The sequence below is a fragment of the Eleutherodactylus coqui genome, chromosome 1 (genome assembly GCF_035609145.1).
Source record: "Eleutherodactylus coqui strain aEleCoq1 chromosome 1, aEleCoq1.hap1, whole genome shotgun sequence".
NCBI classification, from domain to species: Eukaryota; Metazoa; Chordata; class Amphibia; order Anura; family Eleutherodactylidae; genus Eleutherodactylus; species Eleutherodactylus coqui.
In genome coordinates this window covers 502,295,906-502,316,927 of record NC_089837.1, presented here as the reverse complement: position 1 = coordinate 502,316,927, position 21,022 = coordinate 502,295,906, and the positions used below count along the sequence as shown (strand labels likewise).

The 21,022-nt window shown below is 45.8% G+C and overlaps 1 protein-coding gene across 3 annotated transcripts; it reads left to right on the top strand.

Annotated features, from left to right (window-relative positions):
* The first annotated feature begins 1,462 nt into the window (after positions 1-1,462).
* LOC136588347 (transmembrane protein 126A-like) lies at positions 1,463-15,632 on the top strand. 3 transcript variants are annotated; one of them, XM_066587485.1, is made up of 5 exons: positions 1,463-1,564; positions 2,774-2,883; positions 5,470-5,663; positions 7,696-7,810; positions 12,687-15,632. In XM_066587485.1, exons 2-5 carry the CDS (start codon positions 2,804-2,806, stop codon positions 12,886-12,888), a joined length of 591 nt encoding a protein of 196 aa, XP_066443582.1. In that variant the 5' UTR covers positions 1,463-1,564; positions 2,774-2,803; the 3' UTR covers positions 12,889-15,632. The 3 variants fall into 3 exon arrangements, with proteins under 3 accessions (XP_066443582.1, XP_066443600.1, XP_066443592.1); XM_066587503.1 differs by having other exon boundaries at positions 1,503-1,546; XM_066587495.1 differs by lacking the exon at positions 1,463-1,564 and adding an exon at positions 1,576-1,634.
* The last annotated feature ends 5,390 nt before the right edge of the window (positions 15,633-21,022 follow it).

Genomic DNA, 21,022 nt, shown 5'->3' with positions numbered 1-21,022 from the left:
TGCACCGGTCACGTGCTTCTGCCATCCAATTACCAAGAAGTCATTGCCAAATATTGGTGGCGACTTTCACCTACATCCTGTGACTGCATGTGAGGTGAGTATACCCTCATTTTTTGTTTTATGCGGGGCACAGTCGGGTGGTGGGGATTTTGTCCTAATGACAAAACCCCTTTAAGATTACAACCTAGTTCCCTGAAATGCTTTAAGGACCTCCCTCTAACTTTGTCATTGGTGCCAATGTGTACCATGACAGCTGGATCCTCACCAGCCCCTCCCAGTGGTCTGTCAACCCGATCCACAGTGTATCGAACTTGACTGCCAGGAAGACACCTCACCATTCGACGATCCTGGTCTTTGTGGCAAATTGCAATTATTGGCCCAATAGCAACAGTGACTCCCATAGTGGCCTCAGTACAGAAGTGGCGGCTCCTGAGCGACTCCCTGACTTCTGCCGCAGAGCCTCAGCAGCCTCTCCGTGGCGTTATTGGGTGATTATTTAAAATAATTAGTGATGCCAGAGCTGAATAGCACAAAATGTGGAGTGAAGAAATTTTTTTCCCCTTAAATGGTGAAAATTGGCTTTTACCTTATTCTATTTTCTTTGCCTTCCTCTGGATCAACATTGGGGGGTAATAGACTGAACTGGATGGACGGAGGTCTTTTTTGGTCTTACAAAAAATGTTAAGGCCCATTTACACAGGAAGAGTGTCGGGCGAACGATGCCCGACACTCGTCCCTGTATCCCCGCACTCCCATGCTCCAGCACGGGAGCTAGCATAGCTGGCTCGCACATGGAGTGGCCAGCAGGGGGCGGGGCAGTGCAGGAGATTTTTCTCCTCTCGCTCCCCCGCCCCTCTCCATTTAGATACACAGCGGCCATTTGCTATTGAATGGTGGCTGTTTAAACTGCACGATGAGCTTCATCATTCATCTTTTATGCTGCATAAGCGATCAGTAATGAAGCTCATCGCTCATCGTGCAGTTTAAACAGCCACCATTACTACTGGGGCCACCATGAGGGTCACTATTACTATTGGGGGCCATTATTGGTGTCACTGTTATTACTGGGGCCAATAGTAATCGTGACCCCCGCAGTGGCCTCAGTAGTAATAATGACCCCCCGCAGTGGCCTCAGTAGTAATAGTGACCCCCATAGTGGCTGTAGTTGTAACAGTGACACTAGTAGAGTTCCTATTAGTTATAGTGGCCCCAGTAGTAACAGTAACCCTCATACTGGCCTCCCCTTAAATGCAGTTCCCCCTCTGTGCCCCCCTTTAGTTCTTCCCCTTTAGGTGGAGCTCTTCTCTCTCAAAAGTCCGGCCGGCATGAGGGCTTACATGGTCAGACACAGCCAGCTGCGCCGAGCACATCGCTCAGCTCTCCACTAGACAGCGGCTCCTCACCCCTTGCCAGTACGCATATTTGGAGGAGCCGCGAGAGTAGAGCGATGTGCTCGGGCGCAGCTGGTTGTGTCTGACCGCGTGACGCTACTGCTCCGTCACGTGACAGGCAAGATGGCTGCGCCCAGTACTGCACGGGTGTGAAGGTGAAGAGCGCTGTGCAGGTGAGGATGAGGGGCTTGTGGCGGCGGCTGTGCGGGAGTAACGCGCTCCGGAGTAGTAGACACGGGCACGGTAATGAGGGCGGGCTATCCAGTAAATACAGGAGGGTTTTACCCCATTCATTCTCTGGGACGGTTGTTTATGGCACATGTAAAGGGATGGCTAGGGGGTAAATATCTTATGTTTGGGGGCGCAGCAGCTGGGACCACCACTGAGAACGGAGATGGGGGTCCTGAGTGCCCCCAGATGAATGGTAGAGGGGTCACACATGACTACTAATGCTCCATTCATCACTATAGGCCTGCGCCCGCAGTCTTATCCCTGCCGATCTCCATTAAAGCTGCTGGTGCGGATTCTGCGCCATTTTAGGATTTTATTAACTTTTAATAGACGTGCAGATTTAGAAACCGCGTTGTCAGTAAAAAGACAATAAACAGCGGACCCGCTGGTTGTTAATGCGGCTGCAGACAAGGGGCGCTCACATCGCGCTATAATCATCTGTCTAGCGTGTACGGTTTAATACGAAAAAACATATTAAAAGGTATTGCTTTATGTGCGCACAGGCTGGGTGCACACGGGGCGGACCCTCCGCATTCATTTTGAAACCTGAGGCTAAGCAGCAAAGTGGAATCTCATTCGCGCTCTGTCGACACGGAATCCAGCTCTGCCAGCAGTGGCGCCCGCGTTTAGTTTCGTTTTCTTCTGTACTGCGGATGGTCCGCACGGCGAACCGTCAGACGTGGGCACCACAGAATATGAAAAAAATAACCCATCTGCTTTTCCCGCATCATCGTCTAGCGATGACACGGAATCCGCGACCTTTCTGTAATGTCATTGCAGAAGGGTTGCGGATCAGGCGGCTTCCATAGAATTAAATGGAAGCCGTCCACACAGAATCCACGAAAGAATGGAGTATGCTGCGATTTTATTTTTTTTTCCCTCCACTTGTGGAAGCCACAATTGGTAAGTGAGGATGAAGAATCGATTTCCCATTGTACGCTATGGGCGCTATTTGCTGCGGATTCTGCAGCAAATATCCGTCCGTGGGCAGGAGCCCTTAGGAAGTTATCTACTGTCAGTGGTTCTTCAGCTGCTGGGACTTATGACTTCCAGAATCTGCTGTCAAGGCTTGCTGGGAGTTGTAGTTTTACAGCAGGCAGGGATCCGTGGTCTACACTGCGGTATTACATCACTTGTGGTGTGTTTTACAGAGTTACAGCGCAGGACAGTCGGCCGCCATAATGGAAGTTGTAAAACCTCCTGAAAGTGAGTTTGTAAAGCTCTTACAAGTGAGATTCCAGCAGCTTCCATCCTACGACCAGTGAGTATCAACATTCCTGCTTTTACCCTTATGGTATCGAGATAGTTTGTATTTTTCAGTGGTGCCGTTCTGGGTATATATTTGAGTTAAAAAAAAGTGTAAAAAAGAAAGAAAAACACCTAAGCCATATCACCACTTAAAGGGCCCCGCTGGTCCTAAAAGACACTGCAGCAGTCACATGTACAATGAACAGCACAAGCCCTTAAAGGGGTTGTCCCGCGCCGAAACGTTTTTTTTTTTTTCTTCTTCAATAGGCGCGAGACAAACACAAGGGATGGGTTAAAAAAAAACCGTTTAGTACTTACCCGAATCCCCGCTCTGCGGCGACTTCTTTCTCACCTTAGCAAGATGGCCGCCGGGATCTTCACCCACGATGCACCGCGGGTCTTCTCCCATGGTGCACCGTGGGCTCTGTGCGGTCCATTGCCGATTTCAGCCTCCTGATTGGCTGGAATCGGCACACGTGACGGGGCGGAGCTACGAGGACCAGCTCTCTGGCACGAGCGGCCCCATTCACCAGGGAGAAGACCGGACTGCGCAAGCGCGTCTAATCGGGCGATTAGACGCTGAAATTAGACGGCACCATGGAGACGGGGACGCCAGCAACGGAACAGGTAAGTGAATAACTTCTGTATGGTTCATATTTAATGCACGATGTACATTACAAAGTGCATTAATATGGCCATACAGAAGTGCTGAACCCCACTTGCTTTCGCGGGACAACCCCTTTAAGGGACAGGGTGTTTTGGTCCTAAAGGACAAAATACTTTTAGGGATTTTACCCATGTGGTGGTTTTACTGCCCTATTTCATTTCATCAGCCACCAAAATTATTTTTGCTGCGTTGTGTGTTTTTTTTTTGTTTTTGTTTTTGTTTTTTTACTTTTTTCATGTATTTTTTTTTTTACTTTTTTTTTTTTTTAAGTTTTATTAGAGGTAAAAAGCTAAAAAACTATATTTTTACTTTTTCATTCATATTTGTATGTTTTTAAAAATTAGCATATTTACCCTAAAATAAAATATGGGAATGGGTTCCTCATTGTGTTTTTATATGTTTTGATTAATTAACTTGATTGATTAATTTGTATAATTTTGGATAAGAAGGTGCATACGGCGAAGGTTTTGGTTGGCGTCGGCAGTGAATCATTCTTTTTTATTTTGTCTAATTTTTATTTTTTATTTTATTTTAACTTATTTTTGTAACTTTTTTACCATCTCCGTCCCCCATAATGTTATATAGGACCCCAGGGGGTCATTCACTTTGTCTTTTTTTTTTCAATTTCATACTTTTCCTCTGCAGCTGCGGCATCCATAGGAGCCCCAGTTACAGGGGAACTAACACTTCTGCTTTCACTCTAAGTACACACCGCTCAATGAGTGCTATGTAGCTGGGAAAGGAGAAGCTGTTACAAACTGCTTCTCCTTTCTCCTCCGGGTCCTCCGTTTTGTGTTTGATAACTGAGAATCCAAGCTGCTCCTTCTTGTTTGCGGGAACAGAGGCTTTAATCCTGCACCGTGCTTCTGCTATCAGCTGAAATTAAAGCCCAGGACCCCCCCTCCCCTCCCCTCCCCCCCCCCCCCCTCCCCTCCAAAATTCTGGCCACTGGGAGTCCCCTCATCACTGAACACTGTGACAGGACGAGACTCCCTGAAGGGATGAAGGAATCCCCTCCCACAGCAGTGGCAGAGGAGCACAATCTTCTTCCTATTTTTCAATGGGGCCCTTTTGTTTTTTTTAAGCGCGCCTATTCATGCGCTAAAAATAAATCGCTTGTGCGACAGAGCCCTAAAACCTAGGACTCGGGCGCAGTCTGCACAAAGCCTTATGCTGAGAAGCATGTACCTATAGCAGGCCTGGGGTCTTTGTTAGACCCCCAGCGTATATGCTAACTCATCATCAATGGGTTGAGAGAAGAAGCTCCCTACATGTGTTGCTGGACGGCCTTCAACTGATTCTACAGCTATGAACTCTTTCTATCACGTTTATAAAACAGCCGTACCTTTATTGATTATTTACCAGATCCACCAACGCAGAAATATTCTTTTACGCGATACAGAATTCCTGATAAACTGTCTGATTGGCGATTCATCTGCCCTACTTGTCTAGGCTCTCCCCGTTCTGTCAGTAACATGTCCATGATAATCATGACTGATGTCACCAACTAAGGCAGCTGGAGAAGACATGCGTTCCAGATCTCAGGGGTCTGAACTGCACAGAGGATGTCACATGCATGATGTCACTTATGGTGCCACCGTGCGGGCTTCACATCCCCAAATGTGGTCCAGGCGCAGATCATCTGAAGTGCTTGGCGTCTCCGGCTGGCTGAGATATCAATCAAGAACTTGGTGGGTTTTACAGGAACAAGGGGGAGACGGCCTGGATGAATACATGGGGTGACTTGCCCGTTGGAAGGTTCACCAGTACTTTAAATACCACATGGACAAGTTGATCTCTCTGCGTTGGACGATCTCATCAACAATATTACAGTTTATAATGCAGGAAGCAGGTGACAACCTTCCTTTAAAGAACCCTGATTGCAGTCTGTACATTATATGAATAATGTATCACTTTCTTTCTCATCTATAGGAAGTTTTTCCAGTATGGAAGTGTGTTGATCGGTTTAAGTGCCTCAACTTCTGGCCTGCTGTGTAACCAGGCCTTCAGACAAGTGATGAAGATCAGACGGGGCTTCCTGTTCTCCTCAATCATCGTGACCGGCATCCCTCTGTTCCAGCTCACCGTCCTGTACCAGTTTGCTATACCCAAGGCCATCATGGCTGGTAAATCCTACTTCCAGATACAACATGTATGAATGTACGACTACAGCTCTGTATTTAGTGGTCCGAAATCAAAGATTTGATTCTTTTTCGTTTGTTGCTTAAAGAGCCAGAAAAAGTTAAATAACGTTCCAGATACTTTTCTGTACTGTTTTTGTATTGCTGATTAACTATTTTGTCTTCTCTCTTCTTCTCTCTAATACATACATTTGCTGCTGCCAAACTTGACACTGAAAACAGCCTTTTTTGTTAAAAGGGGTTTTCCAGGACTTTAATATTGATGGTCTATCCCCAGGATAGGGCATCAATATCAGATCGTGGTGGTGGTGATTAGCTCCTTGAAGAGGCTCAGGCAAGCAGTGCAGCCTCTTCTTTGGTATCTGATGTCATGATCATCACTTCCAATCAAGTAAATGGGACTGAGCTGTAATGTAAAGCAGTTGCTATACAATGTACGGCACTGTGCCAGGTATTCAAGAGCATCACAGCCCCTTCATGCAGCCGATTGCTAGGGCTGCTGAGAGTCAATACCTATGGCCTGATATAGATGACCTATGCCAATGACAGGTTACCAATATTTAAAGCAGTTACATACTTACCCCGATCTAGTCTAGTTGTAATTGTTACATCACCAGAGGCAGGTGGACCATCCTGTGACCTGGTATTGGATCTGAGCCTTCCAGCTAATTGGCACAGTAAAAATAAACTCTTTTTTCTCTGAAGCTCTAGCATTTATTGCAAGCAGAATTTTACTAAAGGGTTTTACAGAGTTAGAATAAAGGGTCTGTTCCCCCCCCCCAAAAAAAAACAAAAAAACACTGCCACATTTATCATCAGGCAATGGCTGGTATTACAGCTCCATCCCACTGTACTGAATGGAGCTGAGCTGCAATATCATCTACAGCTGAACAACACAAAGACTGACTGCTACACAGATTGTGTCAGTAGCTTCTAGTTACACCAACTAGAGCTGATTTTTTTAAAAGCTAATAGGCCTCATTCACACGACTGAATTTGGCCACAGATTTGATCGCCCAAATCTACGGCAAAATCTACATCGCATTAGCATTTTATCGAATGTTACGGCAAATCCTAAAATCTGTACTACAGAAAAAAGAATTGGATATGTCAGTTCTTGGTGCGTCTTCCGCACACAATCCACGTGGCTCTGCAGTAAAATCCACAGCAGTTCTCAGAGGTCCGGCCTCGGAGTTCAGCTGCAGATTGAGCTGTCAGATGCATGTTGGAAACATCTGACCTGGTCCTGTTGGTATTCAGGACCAAAATCCTTGTCACGGTGCTTCACTCCTCGGCACACGACGACTCCTCTGCTGCTGCCACTCCTGGATTTCCTGCTCATGACAGACGCTGCATCATCTTTTTGGGCAAGCTCCTTCTACCTGCCCTAAGGGCCATGCGCACACGCTCCCACCAACCTTCTGGAACCTGTTCTGCCAGCCCTGACCTGTTGGATGTTTCTCAGATAGAAGTTAACGCTGTCTGCCCTGACCTTGGCTTGTCTCATAGTTAAGCCTTTGTTCACACCCTCCGGTACCTCGCCTAGCTTTAGCGAAGCGCCACTAGGCTCGGATACCCCAAGTAAAAAAGTCATGGCTCACCACCTCACTCCCCATGGGATGATGTTCAAGCTCCGGCAGAAATCTCCTCACACGGAGACCGAAATGCGTCCTATTTAGTTTTAAGCTGGATATGTAATGGCACGTTCTGAATAAAGCAAGATCTCTTCTCACTACTACCAGCTTAATTTTTTTCCTCTGGATTTATTCTACTCGGATTCCCTAAGTGTTGCCGCCAGATATAGACCTAAGCCGAGTTAGTGTGTAGCAAGGTGGATCCACATCCGATTGCTGCATGTCTAACGTGGATTTTGGCATTAGCACAGCCATGTGAAAATCCACATCTTAGATATGCTTATTTTTCCACCACGTGTGAACGCACCCGTAGGTTTAGGGTATTTCCATTGCCCCTCCTGATGTAGGATGTATTGTAGTGATTGCTTTTATTCCCCTCTCAGGTAAGATGACGTGTCCCCTATGTAATACAGTCCGGGGTACCTGCGTCGGAGCCATTGCAGGAGGTCTGGGATCAGCGTCCTTGGCTGCACTCATGAGCACTCTATACTTCATCAAGTAAGTATATCCCTATCCGCAGAGTATATTAGCCAAGCCTCACATATGTGTGGTCTTCATGTGTTCCAATGTTCCCAGAGTAGTTCATGTCATTTTATATACTCTCTGTCCTTAATAACCCTACAGTCATCCTGTTACTGCTAAATAGCCCCCAAACTGTCAGTCATGCAAAAGGGAGCCAAGTAATCTTCATTAAAGGGTTTTTCCAAAATAAATATTAATTAGCTCTGTTAAAGGGGTTGTCTCACGCCGAAACGGTTTTTTTTTTTATTCAATAGGCCCCCCGTTCGGCGCGAGACAAACCCGATGCATGTGTAAAAAAAAAAACAAAAAAAAAACAAAAAAAAAAACGGGTAGTACTTACCCGAATCCCCGCGCTGCGGCGACTTCTTCCTTCTTCTTACTTACCTTAGTAAGATGGCCGCCGGGATCTTCACTGTGCAGTCCATTGCCGATTCCAGCCTCCTGATTGGCTGGAATCGGCACACGTGACGGGGCGGAGCTACGAGGAGCCGCTCTCCGGCACGAGCGGCCCCATTCAGAAGACAGAAGACCGCACAGCGCAAGCGCGTCTAAAATCGCCAGAAGAGGCGATTTTAGACGGATCCATGGAAACGAGGACGCCAGCAACGGAGCAGGTAAGTGTATAACTTCTGTATGGCTCATAATTAATGCACGATGTACATTACAAAGTGCATTATATGGCCATACAGAAGTATACAACCCCACATGCTTTCATGAGACAACCCCTTTAAGGCCGCCTGCAGACGGCCGGGTCGGATCCGGCTGCTAGAATTCTCGCAGCGGGACCCGACCCGAGCGTCTGCAGAGAGCAGCGCGGGCACTCGCCTCTCCCGCAGCCCCGGCTCTTTCATGTGCCGGCGGCCGAGCAGCCGAGGCATGCACAGAGGGGGCGGCGAGTGACGTTTCTGTGCACAGAAATAGAGCATGTCGCGATTTGCTTGCCGCACGAGATTTTGCGCCGCCAAATCACGCCGTCTACATAGGATTGCGTTTGTTAACACAATCCTATGGCAGCTTCCAGGGGCGGAAATTCTGCGGGAAATCCCGCCGTGGAATTTCGTTTCGTGTGCAGGTGCCCTAAATGTTCCAAAATATAACACGTTTTTAATTGGATGTATTAAAAAGTTCTCCTGTGTGTAGGTATTGATGTTGTATACTTGTTATGCTGCCCCCTGGTGGCTTTTTAATTTCCTCAACATTCGCCTAATGCGCCCAGTGCCGGCGAGAAGCCACTTCTAGTGCGCTTATACTTAATGGTGGCCTATAGAATAGCAAGAATCACTCCATTGCCTGTATATAAGGGAACCTAGATGATACGACTGATTTCCCAAGCATGTGTGACCACCATTAGGTCGACGTTCTGAGAGAATCAAAGAACACCAGGGGGCGCCATAACTAGTAGTATTTAAAGAGGTTATCCTACCAAAAACATTTATACCCTATCCACAAGGATAAATGTTTGATCGTTGGGGGTTTGACTGCTGTGAGCCCTAGAGATTATGAAAATGGAGCACTCCTGTGTGTCCTGTAACCATCGCGCCATTGGCATCTATGGGGCTCGGGGACATATTCAAGCAGATCACTTGGCTGAAATCTGTAGCAGTGAATGGAGCGGAGGTCACACATGCATAGCTCCTCTCCATTCTCCCAAGGGACTCGTGTGTACCATTTTAGCGATCTCCGGGAGTCCCAATAGCCTGAATCCCAAAGTTTAAATATTAATCACCTATCAAGTGGTGATAAATGCAAATCACTTCATTTACCTAAAATTATGTTTTTGTGCTGAAAATAATGTGCTGGCCACTAGGGGTCTCCCTTTCTTCTAATGTGCTATCCACTGCCTGTTGTCAAGTGATGCAGAGATGAATTACAAGAGTTGAGGGGGTGAAGTAGATTTCTGCTGTCCCGTGGAAATCTATGGAGAAGAAAAGCTGTAGAATGAGGTAGAGACTGATGCAGACATGGCTACAGTTCATATTGTTTACTGTGTCGCAGCTACTGAAATCACAACTAAACAGCTTAGCACTGTTGTATAATGTCTTCCATAATGCTTTTACGTATGAGGGTGTGCTACTGGGATAGAGAAGGGATCCCCTGTGTGTGCAATGTGTAGAGACATAGCTGCAGGATCTCTTCTCACTCTCTCTGAGCTGGTGGGTGTAGACTTCTGCTATGATGTCTCCATACACTGCACACACAGGAGAGCAGGACATCTTCTCTATATGTACAGTGTGTGGAGACATCAAAACAGCAGTCTACACCCACCAGCTCAGAGAAGACTGATAAATAGATAACAGAGAGGGAAACTGGTTATAAATGCAGGATACAAGTCATATAATGGACAGAAATTGTGTTACTCCTCATGTACACCCACAACAGCGTTTTCTGAAAAGTCACTTGGAAGTGCAGGTATACATTAAAGGACATATAGTATACAGAGCTCCAGGGCAAATTGCATTTCGAAACCAGAGCAGAAGAAATAATAGCCATGGTTTGTTAAATGACCCTAGTAAGTCAATTTTACAAATTCTAAAAATTTTCAAGAGTTTAAATTAAAAGGAAGGACCGTATGATGTCATTGGATGTCCTTTATCAGCTACTTAAAGTGTACCTAGCATGTAAGCTGCCGTGCGTATACATGAGAAATGTGATTGTTCCCAGCAAGAGAAACCACCTAATCTTGTGGATATGATACCTTTAAATGGCTAACAATAATACATGATGTAATAGCGAGCTTGCGATCCTCTCAGGCTCTTCGTCAGGCTAAAATGGAATAGATCTTAAGTAGGCATGAATATTTATACACACTTGTAACATACATACTTAAGACAAGGCACAGACATGGATGGGATTGGTTTGCACTTAAAAGGAATTCTGCGAGGGAAGAACCTGAGAGGATCGCAAGCTCGCTATGACATCATGTATTTTTGTTAGCCATTAAAAGGTATCATATCTACAAGATTACGTAGTGTCACTGGCTGGGAACAATCACATTTTGCTCTACTGGCTAACACGGTACCAAACCTTTGTTTTCATTATACATGAGAAATAACACATTGTCTGGGCATTATATGACTTGTATTCTGCATTGTTCCTCCCACTGTCCTTGCAGGAAGTACATCTGATTCTCGATCCTTTCAGAACTGGCTGTTGTGTTCTATATACTGGGACACAGAGAACTACACATTCTGCTCTCTAATTGTCTGTAACACACAGAGACCTAACATCATCATGTAGGACAGTGTGCAACAAGAGTGAGCAGTGCAAATGTGATTTCTGTAGCTCAAACACAGTACACAGTGACTTACTATTAGCTGCAGACAGTGTCTGTGTGAGTCTCTCCTTACCTCCCCTCTGCTCTCTACAAATTAGTATTATGATTCGTCTTCCTCCCTCATGCCTGATTTATTGTCTCTACATCTCCTGTCAATCAAATGAGAGAAGGCAGTGGAAGGCAAGCTAGGAGGAAGGGATACTGCACTTTAGAGACTTTTTGAGCACAAAAACATTATTTTTAGGTAAATATCAGTTTTGCTAGTTATCACATTGCCAATCCTGTAAGAACAAGTTGTTTGAAAAGTGTTGGTGCTCCATTTAAAGATAATCAGATTTTAGTCACCACTAGGGGCAGTTTATTGCATACTCTTTTCGTCATTGAGCTCAATTTCTGCAGTGAGCTCCCCCTGGTGGTGATTGCAGGTGGCAAGAATTTTGTCAGCAAACTGAGCATATGGTATTGCATGTGGACTACAAACTCCAGTATGTCTTCACTGTTAGGACTTTAAAACATAACCTTTAATAAAGCAATTAAAATTTAAAATAGTACTCATAAAGACTGACACACATAATACATAAAGAAAAATATTAATAACTCTGGAAGTGTATCTCAGAGGGTTCTTGAAAATGTAGATGCCATATATCGTGTTTTCTAGGTATAGTGCGATGCCTTAACTGGTATCTATTCGAGGCAACGAATAACCGTTTTAGGGTGATAATACACCCCCACAACGGTAGTATCTATAGTCTTGGGAAACTGGTAGTGCCCAAGACCGAGATAATTTGTGCTTGGTATTAGCACCAAGAAGGCTTAATCAATATCTGGTCCTTGGTCCGACGCGTTTCGCTCGACTTGAGCTCCTCAGGGACCTGTGAATATTTAATATGCCTCTCAGGATCTTAACAGCAATTGCATAATAACCAAATAGTGAGCATTCAGTTGGTCGCAGGTAAATATATATCTTGCAGATCAGATGTTATCTGCAATGAAGTATATAATACCTCTTAATATGGTAAAAAAAAAAATTTTTTTTAATTTTTTTCTTCAAAAAAAATTTTTTCTGAAAAGTTCAGAGTAAGCCATGTATCAGTCTCGTGTTGTGCAAGAGACAGTGCTGCATGGACTTTACACACCCATGCCTTGCATCTACCTTGATAGCTTGCTGGCCCCTATATATTTACTAATTCCTATCTACCAGTGGTAACGATGTTGCCTAATAGTTTTTAGGTCACACATTGGAGAATTTCTAACTACTATCTCTCTCCGCTAATTAGATTCTATTAGTGCCTTATTCCTAATGCTTCTCTGATTACAAGATAGCCTAAAGTATCGCACTAAGTAGCAGGTAGATCAGTAAAACAAAAAAGGATAGAGCAACAGCAAGCCAACCACCCTGATGGTGAGTGATTGGACTTTACTTGCCCCCAGTGACAAAAAAAAAAACAAAAAAAAAAACTCCAGTATGCGTTCAGAGCGTGTTTTTTATGTAAAGAATACAGATCCCGACCTCTTCCATGGGGCGGAAACTATTTTGATGCCCGTACAATACATTTCTTTCTCCTTCCTATGTCACAGGTACGACAAGAAGCCGCTGCCAACTGATCTGTTCCGCTTCAGCCTTAACCTCTACAAACCGGCACTGATGAAGTTGAAGTATTTCTTCTTTTTTCAAGCTCTCTTCAGCATGGCGGTCAGCGTGCACTATTACACCATATATGAAAAGATGCTGGTGAAGCCGTCTCTGCCGATGCAGGAAGACGAGCGACAGGAGGAATAATCAAGGATTTTTTTATATATATATAGTTAAAAAAATATGTCTGCAAATATATCTACTCGTCGACATTTTTTTCATCTAATTTCAGTTATTGAAATATTTGCAGGCGGCGATAGCTAGTGCTGTCAGCTTTGCCGGTTTTAACCCTTTAGTAACTACCCCATAGTGGTTTTACGTCCTGCCTAAGCTGAGCTGTAATCCCCAGGGCCATAAAAACACGCTCGCTATGGAGATTAAAGCCACATGGGCTGAAGACATGACGGAGGTCATGAAGGGTCCGCGCGGAGCGACCTCTGGTCATGTGATCGTCATTAGCCAATCGATAACAGCGATCGCATAAAAGTAAACAAAGTTTAAAAAAAAAGTTAGTTTCAGGTCCCCTCACGGTTCGGATCCGTGAGGGGAGCTGAAAGTACTCCCCTATCTGATGTCCCGCGGTGTTCTGGTCCTTCCAGGACCTGACGCCGCCTTCCGTGCATGCGCACGCTAAACATAAGATGCCACGTGCACACACAGCTGGAAGGCCCAGGAAGTTTAAAATCGCACTGCTCTCGGCTAGTATGAGTAGCCAAGAACAGGGAGATGTCACGGGTCACACGATCACACCAATTTATCGGTGGACCTTACCCCGGCGGCCGCATTCACAAAAGCCACAGATTGCCAGGATAATTTAAAATCTCCCTGTTCCTGGCTACCAAACTTAGCCAAGCCCCTGAAGATTTCACAGGGGATCGTGGTACGCGGTCCCTGGTCACGTTGATTGCCGGTGATCGTATAAAAGTAAATAAAAAGTTAGTTTCGCCTCCTGTCACGGATTTGATCCATGAGGGGAGGTGAAATTTTGTCCCCCAACGGAATCATTGGGTGAAAAAATGTCCCCCAACGGAATCTTTATCCTTGGAACTTTCCCTAGCTTTGGCACATGCGCCCGTCACCAAAACGGCAGACACAAGCGCAGAAGCTGGGGAGGGCCCAGGAAATTTTAAATCTTGCTCTGAGAACCTGAAGAGGTGACTGAGGGCCGCGTTCACCGGATCGCTGTTATTCAGTGGATAATGACGATCATAAAAAAGTTGACATTTAACCTCCATGCACCGATACGACTGATGAGGGGAGGTGAAACGTCTGACCGGAGGCCTCCGCATTTGAACCCCGACACAATCCTCCTTCACTGACCCTCCCCGCCTACTGAACATGCGCCCGCTGACAAAACGACGGACACTTGTACAGGAGGCAGGGAGCCCGGGAAATGTAAAAGCTCCTTGCTCCTGGCGACCAACGGTCACCGAGAGCCTGGAGCAGTCTCGTTGAGCGGTCACCGGTCATGTGGTAAAAAGGTAGCCCTCTACTTAGGCCGCTCTCACACGATCGGATATAAATTGCAGATTCCGCATGCATCTGATCCGCAGTAATACGCGAATCAATCAATCAATCAATCAATCAAGTGCATTGATTACACAATTCTGCTCACATTAGCGGGTGGGAATTACGTAATCACTCGCAGAAAACAACACAGCACGTTACATTTTACCGTGGATATCCACAACATAGAGCCTATTCTGCTCCATGACAGGGATATACCGTAGGCCATGTGCAATTACATTGTCTATGGGCTGCAGGTACCCACATCATCAGTAAGCAATGGCACGGGCAATATAAACAAGAAAATGTGTACAGCGGATGACCACCTGTGTGAGTACGCAGTTATGCGTAGTACGTTACACGGCCGTACGCAGCTCCACAGCCGGGCTCACAGCTGGAATCCACTGCGGGCCTCCACAAGCGGATTCCACATACGGCCGCGTGAGCCCGGCATTATTCAGATCGCTACCTGTAATATGTATTTTACAAGAAGCCCCGGGAACGCTCGCCTTCCTGCAGTTCTGGGAGCAGCTTGTTGAGCGCCTTCTGTGTGAGGCCGCCACACCTCAGCAAGATTACGAAGCCTCACAAAGTGCCACTTTTTACGCCCCACCCCTGCCAGTGAGGTCAAGAAAATTTATTCAGTTGTGCCCTGAAATCCAGCGGGTGTTCCCTCCATTACAGGCCTAGCCGTGTGTCCAGTAAGTAGATAGGGGCTATAATGGACAAACAGGGGTATCCATTTTGGGGTCAAGTCTTCATTCATGTGTGCTGCGCAAAAAAACTGTTTTTTAAAATAACACAATTGCCAAAAAAAAAATGAAAGTCGGAAATGACTATACGGAGGGGGGTGTGGAGGTTTCCACTCCGACCTCTGTGTGAATGTGGCGCTGACAGCATGCGTCCGCTCAGCTAATAAGTCTTATCCTGATGATAGGTCATCAATAGTATTTCCCTGGAAAGCCCTTTTTAATAAAAAAAAGTCAACTTAAGTGTCCAGGCAGCTATACGTGTGAAAAAAATCTTCTGTAGCAAAAAATAACTGTCCCAGCTCAATGTGGACTCTTCTACAAGTCCCATGTGGCACCACTCCATCATTCATTCTACCTCCCCTCCTATATGTCTGGATTTATGGGACAGACCCCTGTAAAGATATATGGACAGGGAACATGTACAGAACTTCATTGCAAGAACACTTATTGGGGCAACACAACTAATTGCGGTCCTGTAATATCCCTACAACCCCTTCAGGGCTTCTTTTTTGCGGTGTCCTGTAGCTTCTATTGGTGTCGTTTCGGAATACATATGACTTTGTGATCGCTTTTTATTAAAAATATTTTTTAGAGACAGAGTGCCCAGAAAATCGTAATTCTGGCGTTTTTTTTCTTTCTTCTGAGTATGTTCACCGTTTCAGGTAAATGAGTTAGGCCTCCTGCACACGGGCAGAAATTCCGCGGTGGGATTTCCTTGCAGAATTTCCGCCCGTGGCCGCTGCCATAGCATTGCATTAGAAAATGCAATCCTAGGCAGACGGCCGCGATTTGTCTACGCAAAATCACGTGCGGGGCTCTGCGAGAAATATCACTCCCCGTGTGCCAGCTTCGCTCTGCGCATGCGCCGACTGCCCAGCAGATCAAGGAGCCGGAGCTGCGGGAGTGGTGAGTGCCGCGCTGGTTCCTGCAGGGGCTCAGGTCTGGTCCCGCTGTGAGAGTTCTCGCAGTGGGATCCGACCCGGCTGTCTGCAGGCGGCCTTACTTTGATACATCAGACATTTAGGGCTCATGTCCACGGGCAAAAGAAGAATTAAAATCCGCAGCAGATTTTAACTCTTCTCCCGCCCGCGGATCCGCACCCCATAGGGATGCATTGACCACCCGCGGGTAGATAAATACCCGCGGATGGTCAATAAAAGTGATTTTAAAAAAAATGGAGCATGAAAAAATCTGGACCATGCTCCATTTTCGTGCGGGTCTCCCGCGGGGACGGCTCCCGCGGGCTTCTATTGAAGCCTATGGAAGCCGTCCGGATCCGCGGGAGACCTAAAATAGGAATTTAAAAGAATTTACTCATCCAGAGCGGGCAGGGAAGGTCTTCTCTTACTCACGGCCGGATCTTTCTTGCTTCGGCTCGGTGGATGTGCCCGGCGCATGTGCGGGGCACGTCGGCGACGTGCCGCCGGCGTGACGAGTTCATCCGCCGGCCGAAAAAGAAGATCCGGCCGTGAGGAAGAGAAGACTTTCCCCGCCCGCTCTGGATGAGTAAATTCTTTTAAATTCCTATTTTCAGCGCTCACGTCCGCGGGGCAGGAGGGACCCGCTGCAGATTCTCCATGTAGAATCCGTAGCGGGCCTGATTTTCCCCGTGGACATGAGGCCTTAGGGAAAGCAATCCCAAATATGTTTTTATTTAGTTTTTGTTGTTTTTTTAAACTTGCATTATCATTTTTTTTAATTAAAACTTTCTTTTAAACTGATTTTTTTTATTTATTTTTTTTAGTCCCCATGGGGGACGTGAACTTGTGGTGCTTTCATCGCTCCTGCAGTATAATTTAATACCATAGTATTACATAATACTGCAATCTGTTCAAGCCACACTATAGGCAATTTTCAATAGCAGCCCTGAGGGCTTCAGACCAGTGAGCAGACTAGTGCAGCCCCTACATGCTCCATAGCTTCTAGTGTGTGCGCAGATGTCCCCGGTACGTACTGTCAAGCTACAGCACAGGCAGGCATAGCGATCATCTGCAGCAACCGGAGTGCATTCATCACTGGTTGGGAGGCAAAACTGGATGCAGGAGTCGGGGCTATAGGTTGAAATAAAGTTTCTTCTATTTCCATTGCTCCAGTGCGTGAGCTTCTTCTTGTGGTTTTGGGGGTGAGCACTGAGCGTTTCATCCCCAGACCAAGTGGCCATCAAAATAGAATTTATACAAAGTCTGTTACACAACAAAAATTGCCAAAATCAGCGTGTGTATATAAAAAATATTATACAGTGATACCCTGAAAAAAGACAGTGTCTTATATTAATTTTTGCCTCAAAAGAGGCACAGAGTCTTATTTTCAGTGGGTGTCTAGTAACACTCTCCTAGCAGCCGGCGTTCAGGTTCTCACGCTAGGCTGCGGCGCTGCTGTGTCCTCCATGCCGACAGAGCAGTTCTTCCTGGAAGCGGAGCTTGAATACCCCGCCTCCAGCAAGCTAATGCTCTAAATGGCTGACGCGGCACTCGATTAACCAATCGCAATCATTCATTAAATGTTGGGGTAGGGCTTATTATCAGGGACACAGTGTATGTATATATCAAAAATATAATATATGCACGCACATTTATTCTTACATATATAGAGATATGTAATGGTAACTTTTTGTATTTCTGTATCCTATATTGGTACATGTGAACATTCCAGCAATGGTTACTTTACATGGGGACATCTGTCGCTCGGTTCAGCGCCCAGCAGTCATCCCAGCTATAATCGCTCTTGTGATCCTCCATGAACAGAGCTGTTGTGGATCTTTCCAGCCCGCCTGCCACCATTTACAGTCAGCAGACAGTTGGCCATAGGTGAACCACGGACGGTTTCCACAGTTGTTGCAGCTGCAGACCAATGTGATATACTTGTGCGTTGTTTGTGTGTATATAATATACTAGCTGATATACCCGGCTTCACCCGAGTTAATTTGGTACTGGTGTTTATCTGGTGTTCACACGGAAAATCTTATGAAGTCGTGGTTACTTTAGAGATACTGAGGAAAAACATATGTTCACCATTTTGCATAGTTCTCTGCGTTACCCAGGAAATACCACAGGGAGGCAACCATGCAATGTTTCCTTTATATAAAATGACATCGGAAAGTGAGAGAATTAGATTACATACGTAAAATTTTGACGCTAATTCTTTTGCACATAGAATTGAATAATCGAGTTGGGACCCATTAGCTTTTCCTATTTCTGACATTATCAATGCTCCTGCCAAATTTCGAGTTTCTATGACATTGGGAAGTGAGAGAATTAGATTCCGTACGTAAAATTTGGACGCTAATTCTTTTCGCGCTAGAATTAAATAATCGAGTTCGGACCTATTAGCTTTTCCTATTTATGACATAATCAATGGTCGTGCCAAATTTCACGTTTCTATGACATTGGGAAGTGAGAGATTTAGATTATGTACGTTAAATTTCGACGCCAATTCTTTTGCGCTAGAATTGAATAATCGAGTTGGGACCCAATTACTTTTCCTACTTTGGAGATAATCTATGCTTGTGACAAAATTCACGTTTCTACGACATCGGGAAGTTGGAGAACTTTTGGCGAGTCAGTCAGTGAGTCAGTCAGTCAGTGAGGGCTTTCAGCTTTATATATATAGATATATATAAATATTATAATATATATGCGATTTTATGAGCCGCAGTCCTGGAATATACAAAGTAGGACTCAAAAATGAGCCCGGTACCACATTCTTATGAAAGCTGTCCAAAAGAAAATCTGTGGTACCCATAGCAACCAATCACAGTGCAGCTTTTATTCTACCTCTGCAGCATGAGAAATAAAAGCTGAGCTGTGATTGGTTGCTATTAGCAACAAACAGAGGGGTAGTCAGTGAGTTTTCGATTTTTAATTACGCCAGTATTCGTCGCCGGGTACTGAAGAACGCTCATGGAAAACTTCACTCAAATCGGGCCAGAACTGTGGATGTGTGCGACACAAACAGATTTAGCGGTTTATATATAATTCTTTCACCACACAATTATGGCGCATACGGCCTCATCCAACGGACTGTGCGCTCACTGTGCCGCCTAAAACGGGTTTCATCATTAAAATAGAAGCTGTCCATCCGCTTGGCCTGTTCTAAGATAAAGAAATGTTGTGTACTTCCTTCTTCTTAGCCCCCCAAAGCACAGATCAATGACAGCCAGCGTGAGTCAGATGACACATACACACATTCCTTGAAATTAAGACCCCTTCTTATTTTTTTTACCCCAAAAGAGGCACTAGGTCTTATTTTGGGGAATGGCTTATTTTACTTATCTAGCAGGCGCTGTCCGAAGGTCCGAGCTGCTCTTCAATCCTAGCTGCTCATACATCACTTCCAGGTGATGGGATTTATAAATCCCGCCTCCTGGAAGCGATGGCTGCGATTGGTTCTCAAGCGCCGTGCTCAGCAAATCAATGCAGCTCTCAAACCAATCACAGCTATTACATTGCCGCGGCTCAACCAATTCATAAATCCCACCTCCACAACACAATAGCTGTTGATTGGTTTTTCGAGTGCTGCAGCTCAGCCAGTTAGTGCAGCACTGGATGATACAATGCGATGGCTGTGATTGGTTCATCAAGTGGTGCATTGATTGACTGTGCGTGGTGCTCGAGAACCAATCACAGCCATCATTTCCTGGAGGTGGGATTTATGAATTACATCACCAGGAAGTGATGATGTACAAGCGGCTAGGACTGTGGGAACAGCATGGACCTCCGGAGAGCGGCGTGACGGACCCGGACTGCACCTGCTACGCACTTTATTCCCTTTTTTATGTAGCTAAGGCTGATCTTTGGGGAAACATTGTATACACACACATTTAAATATGTAGTCATTCATATAAGGCATATACATATATACATACACAAATGTATAAGTGTGGGGGGGGGGACATGTAACAACCGTATTTTATTACAATTCTTGTAGCATTGTGCAGTAACGCCCCGCACCAAGATGCACTTGGGGAGAGCGGCAGGTGAATGGCTATAGGACATTGGAGTCTCGGTATGGGTGCACAGGGGGCAGGACTTTACATTGTAGAGTAATGGCTAACACAGAAGCTGGAGCTACTAAGCATGGGAAATTAACTCGCTGGGCGTTGGAGACAGCAATGTGCCGCCATTACTGTGGATGTAAAAAGAACGAGGAGCTGCTGAACGGCCGCGGGGTGAGCTCTGCAGCAATAACAAGCATGCTGGATCACATCTAAGGTTGTGCTGGGCAATGACAAAACCTCAGAAAGCAACACTTAAAGGCTATGGATTTATGAATTATCAATGAAACAAAACTACATTACAAGAACGGGGCACCAATGGCAGACCTGCCAATTCTGCTGCTCGCTGGGGAATGCCAATAGTACTGCTTAGTACTAGGCTGTGAGCTTAGCTCCCGCTACAGCCTGTCAGGCGCTGATTGAGTCTGTGTATGAACTGGTCATTTTGTAGGTTTGGCAGTGCTCCTTTCCTGTTCTGATGCTGGGCTGTGAGCACAGCTCCCACTACTGGACGTCATGGAGTATAACAGTCTGGTCGTTTTGTCAGGCTCTGACCGTGTTCTGCCAGTCCTGATGGCAGATTGTTGCCCTGCTATGACCCTGTCCGGCTCTCCTCATTTAATAACCCATGTCCTGGTATCTGCTCCATGCTCTTGAGACTGTGCTGGGAGGTGCAGGAAACCTTGCGACGGCACGTACGGATGCGCCATTCTAGAGGAGCAGGATACCCGTACAACCCGCAGATTCAGATGAATTTTTTGTGTAGATTCCTTCTCTGAAACCGCAGCAGGATCAGACAAATCCACGACTATTCTGCCGCAGAGTCTCACACGAACTTAGCCCTGTCAATGGGCCAATCCACATGCGGAAATTCTGACGGGTTTTTGTGCGGATCCAGATCAGTAATTTTGCCCACTGACAGAGCTAAATCCATGGCAAAATATGCAATAAACCTGCACCTTAGCCGTGGATTTCTGCCACGGTTTTAGATGTAGAATCCACGTGGAAACCTCCTCCTCACTGCTTGCAG

Excerpts from the sequence above, each read along its gene's own strand:
- LOC136588347 (XM_066587485.1), top strand. The coding sequence starts at position 2,804 with ATGGAAGTTGTAAAACCTCCTGAAAGTGAGTTTGTAAAGCTCTTACAA. Across the intron at positions 5,664-7,695 it reads ACCCAAGGCCATCATGGCTG|GTAAGATGACGTGTCCCCTA; the intron begins GTAAATCCTACT and ends TTCCCCTCTCAG. Across the intron at positions 7,811-12,686 it reads AGCACTCTATACTTCATCAA|GTACGACAAGAAGCCGCTGC; the intron begins GTAAGTATATCC and ends CCTATGTCACAG.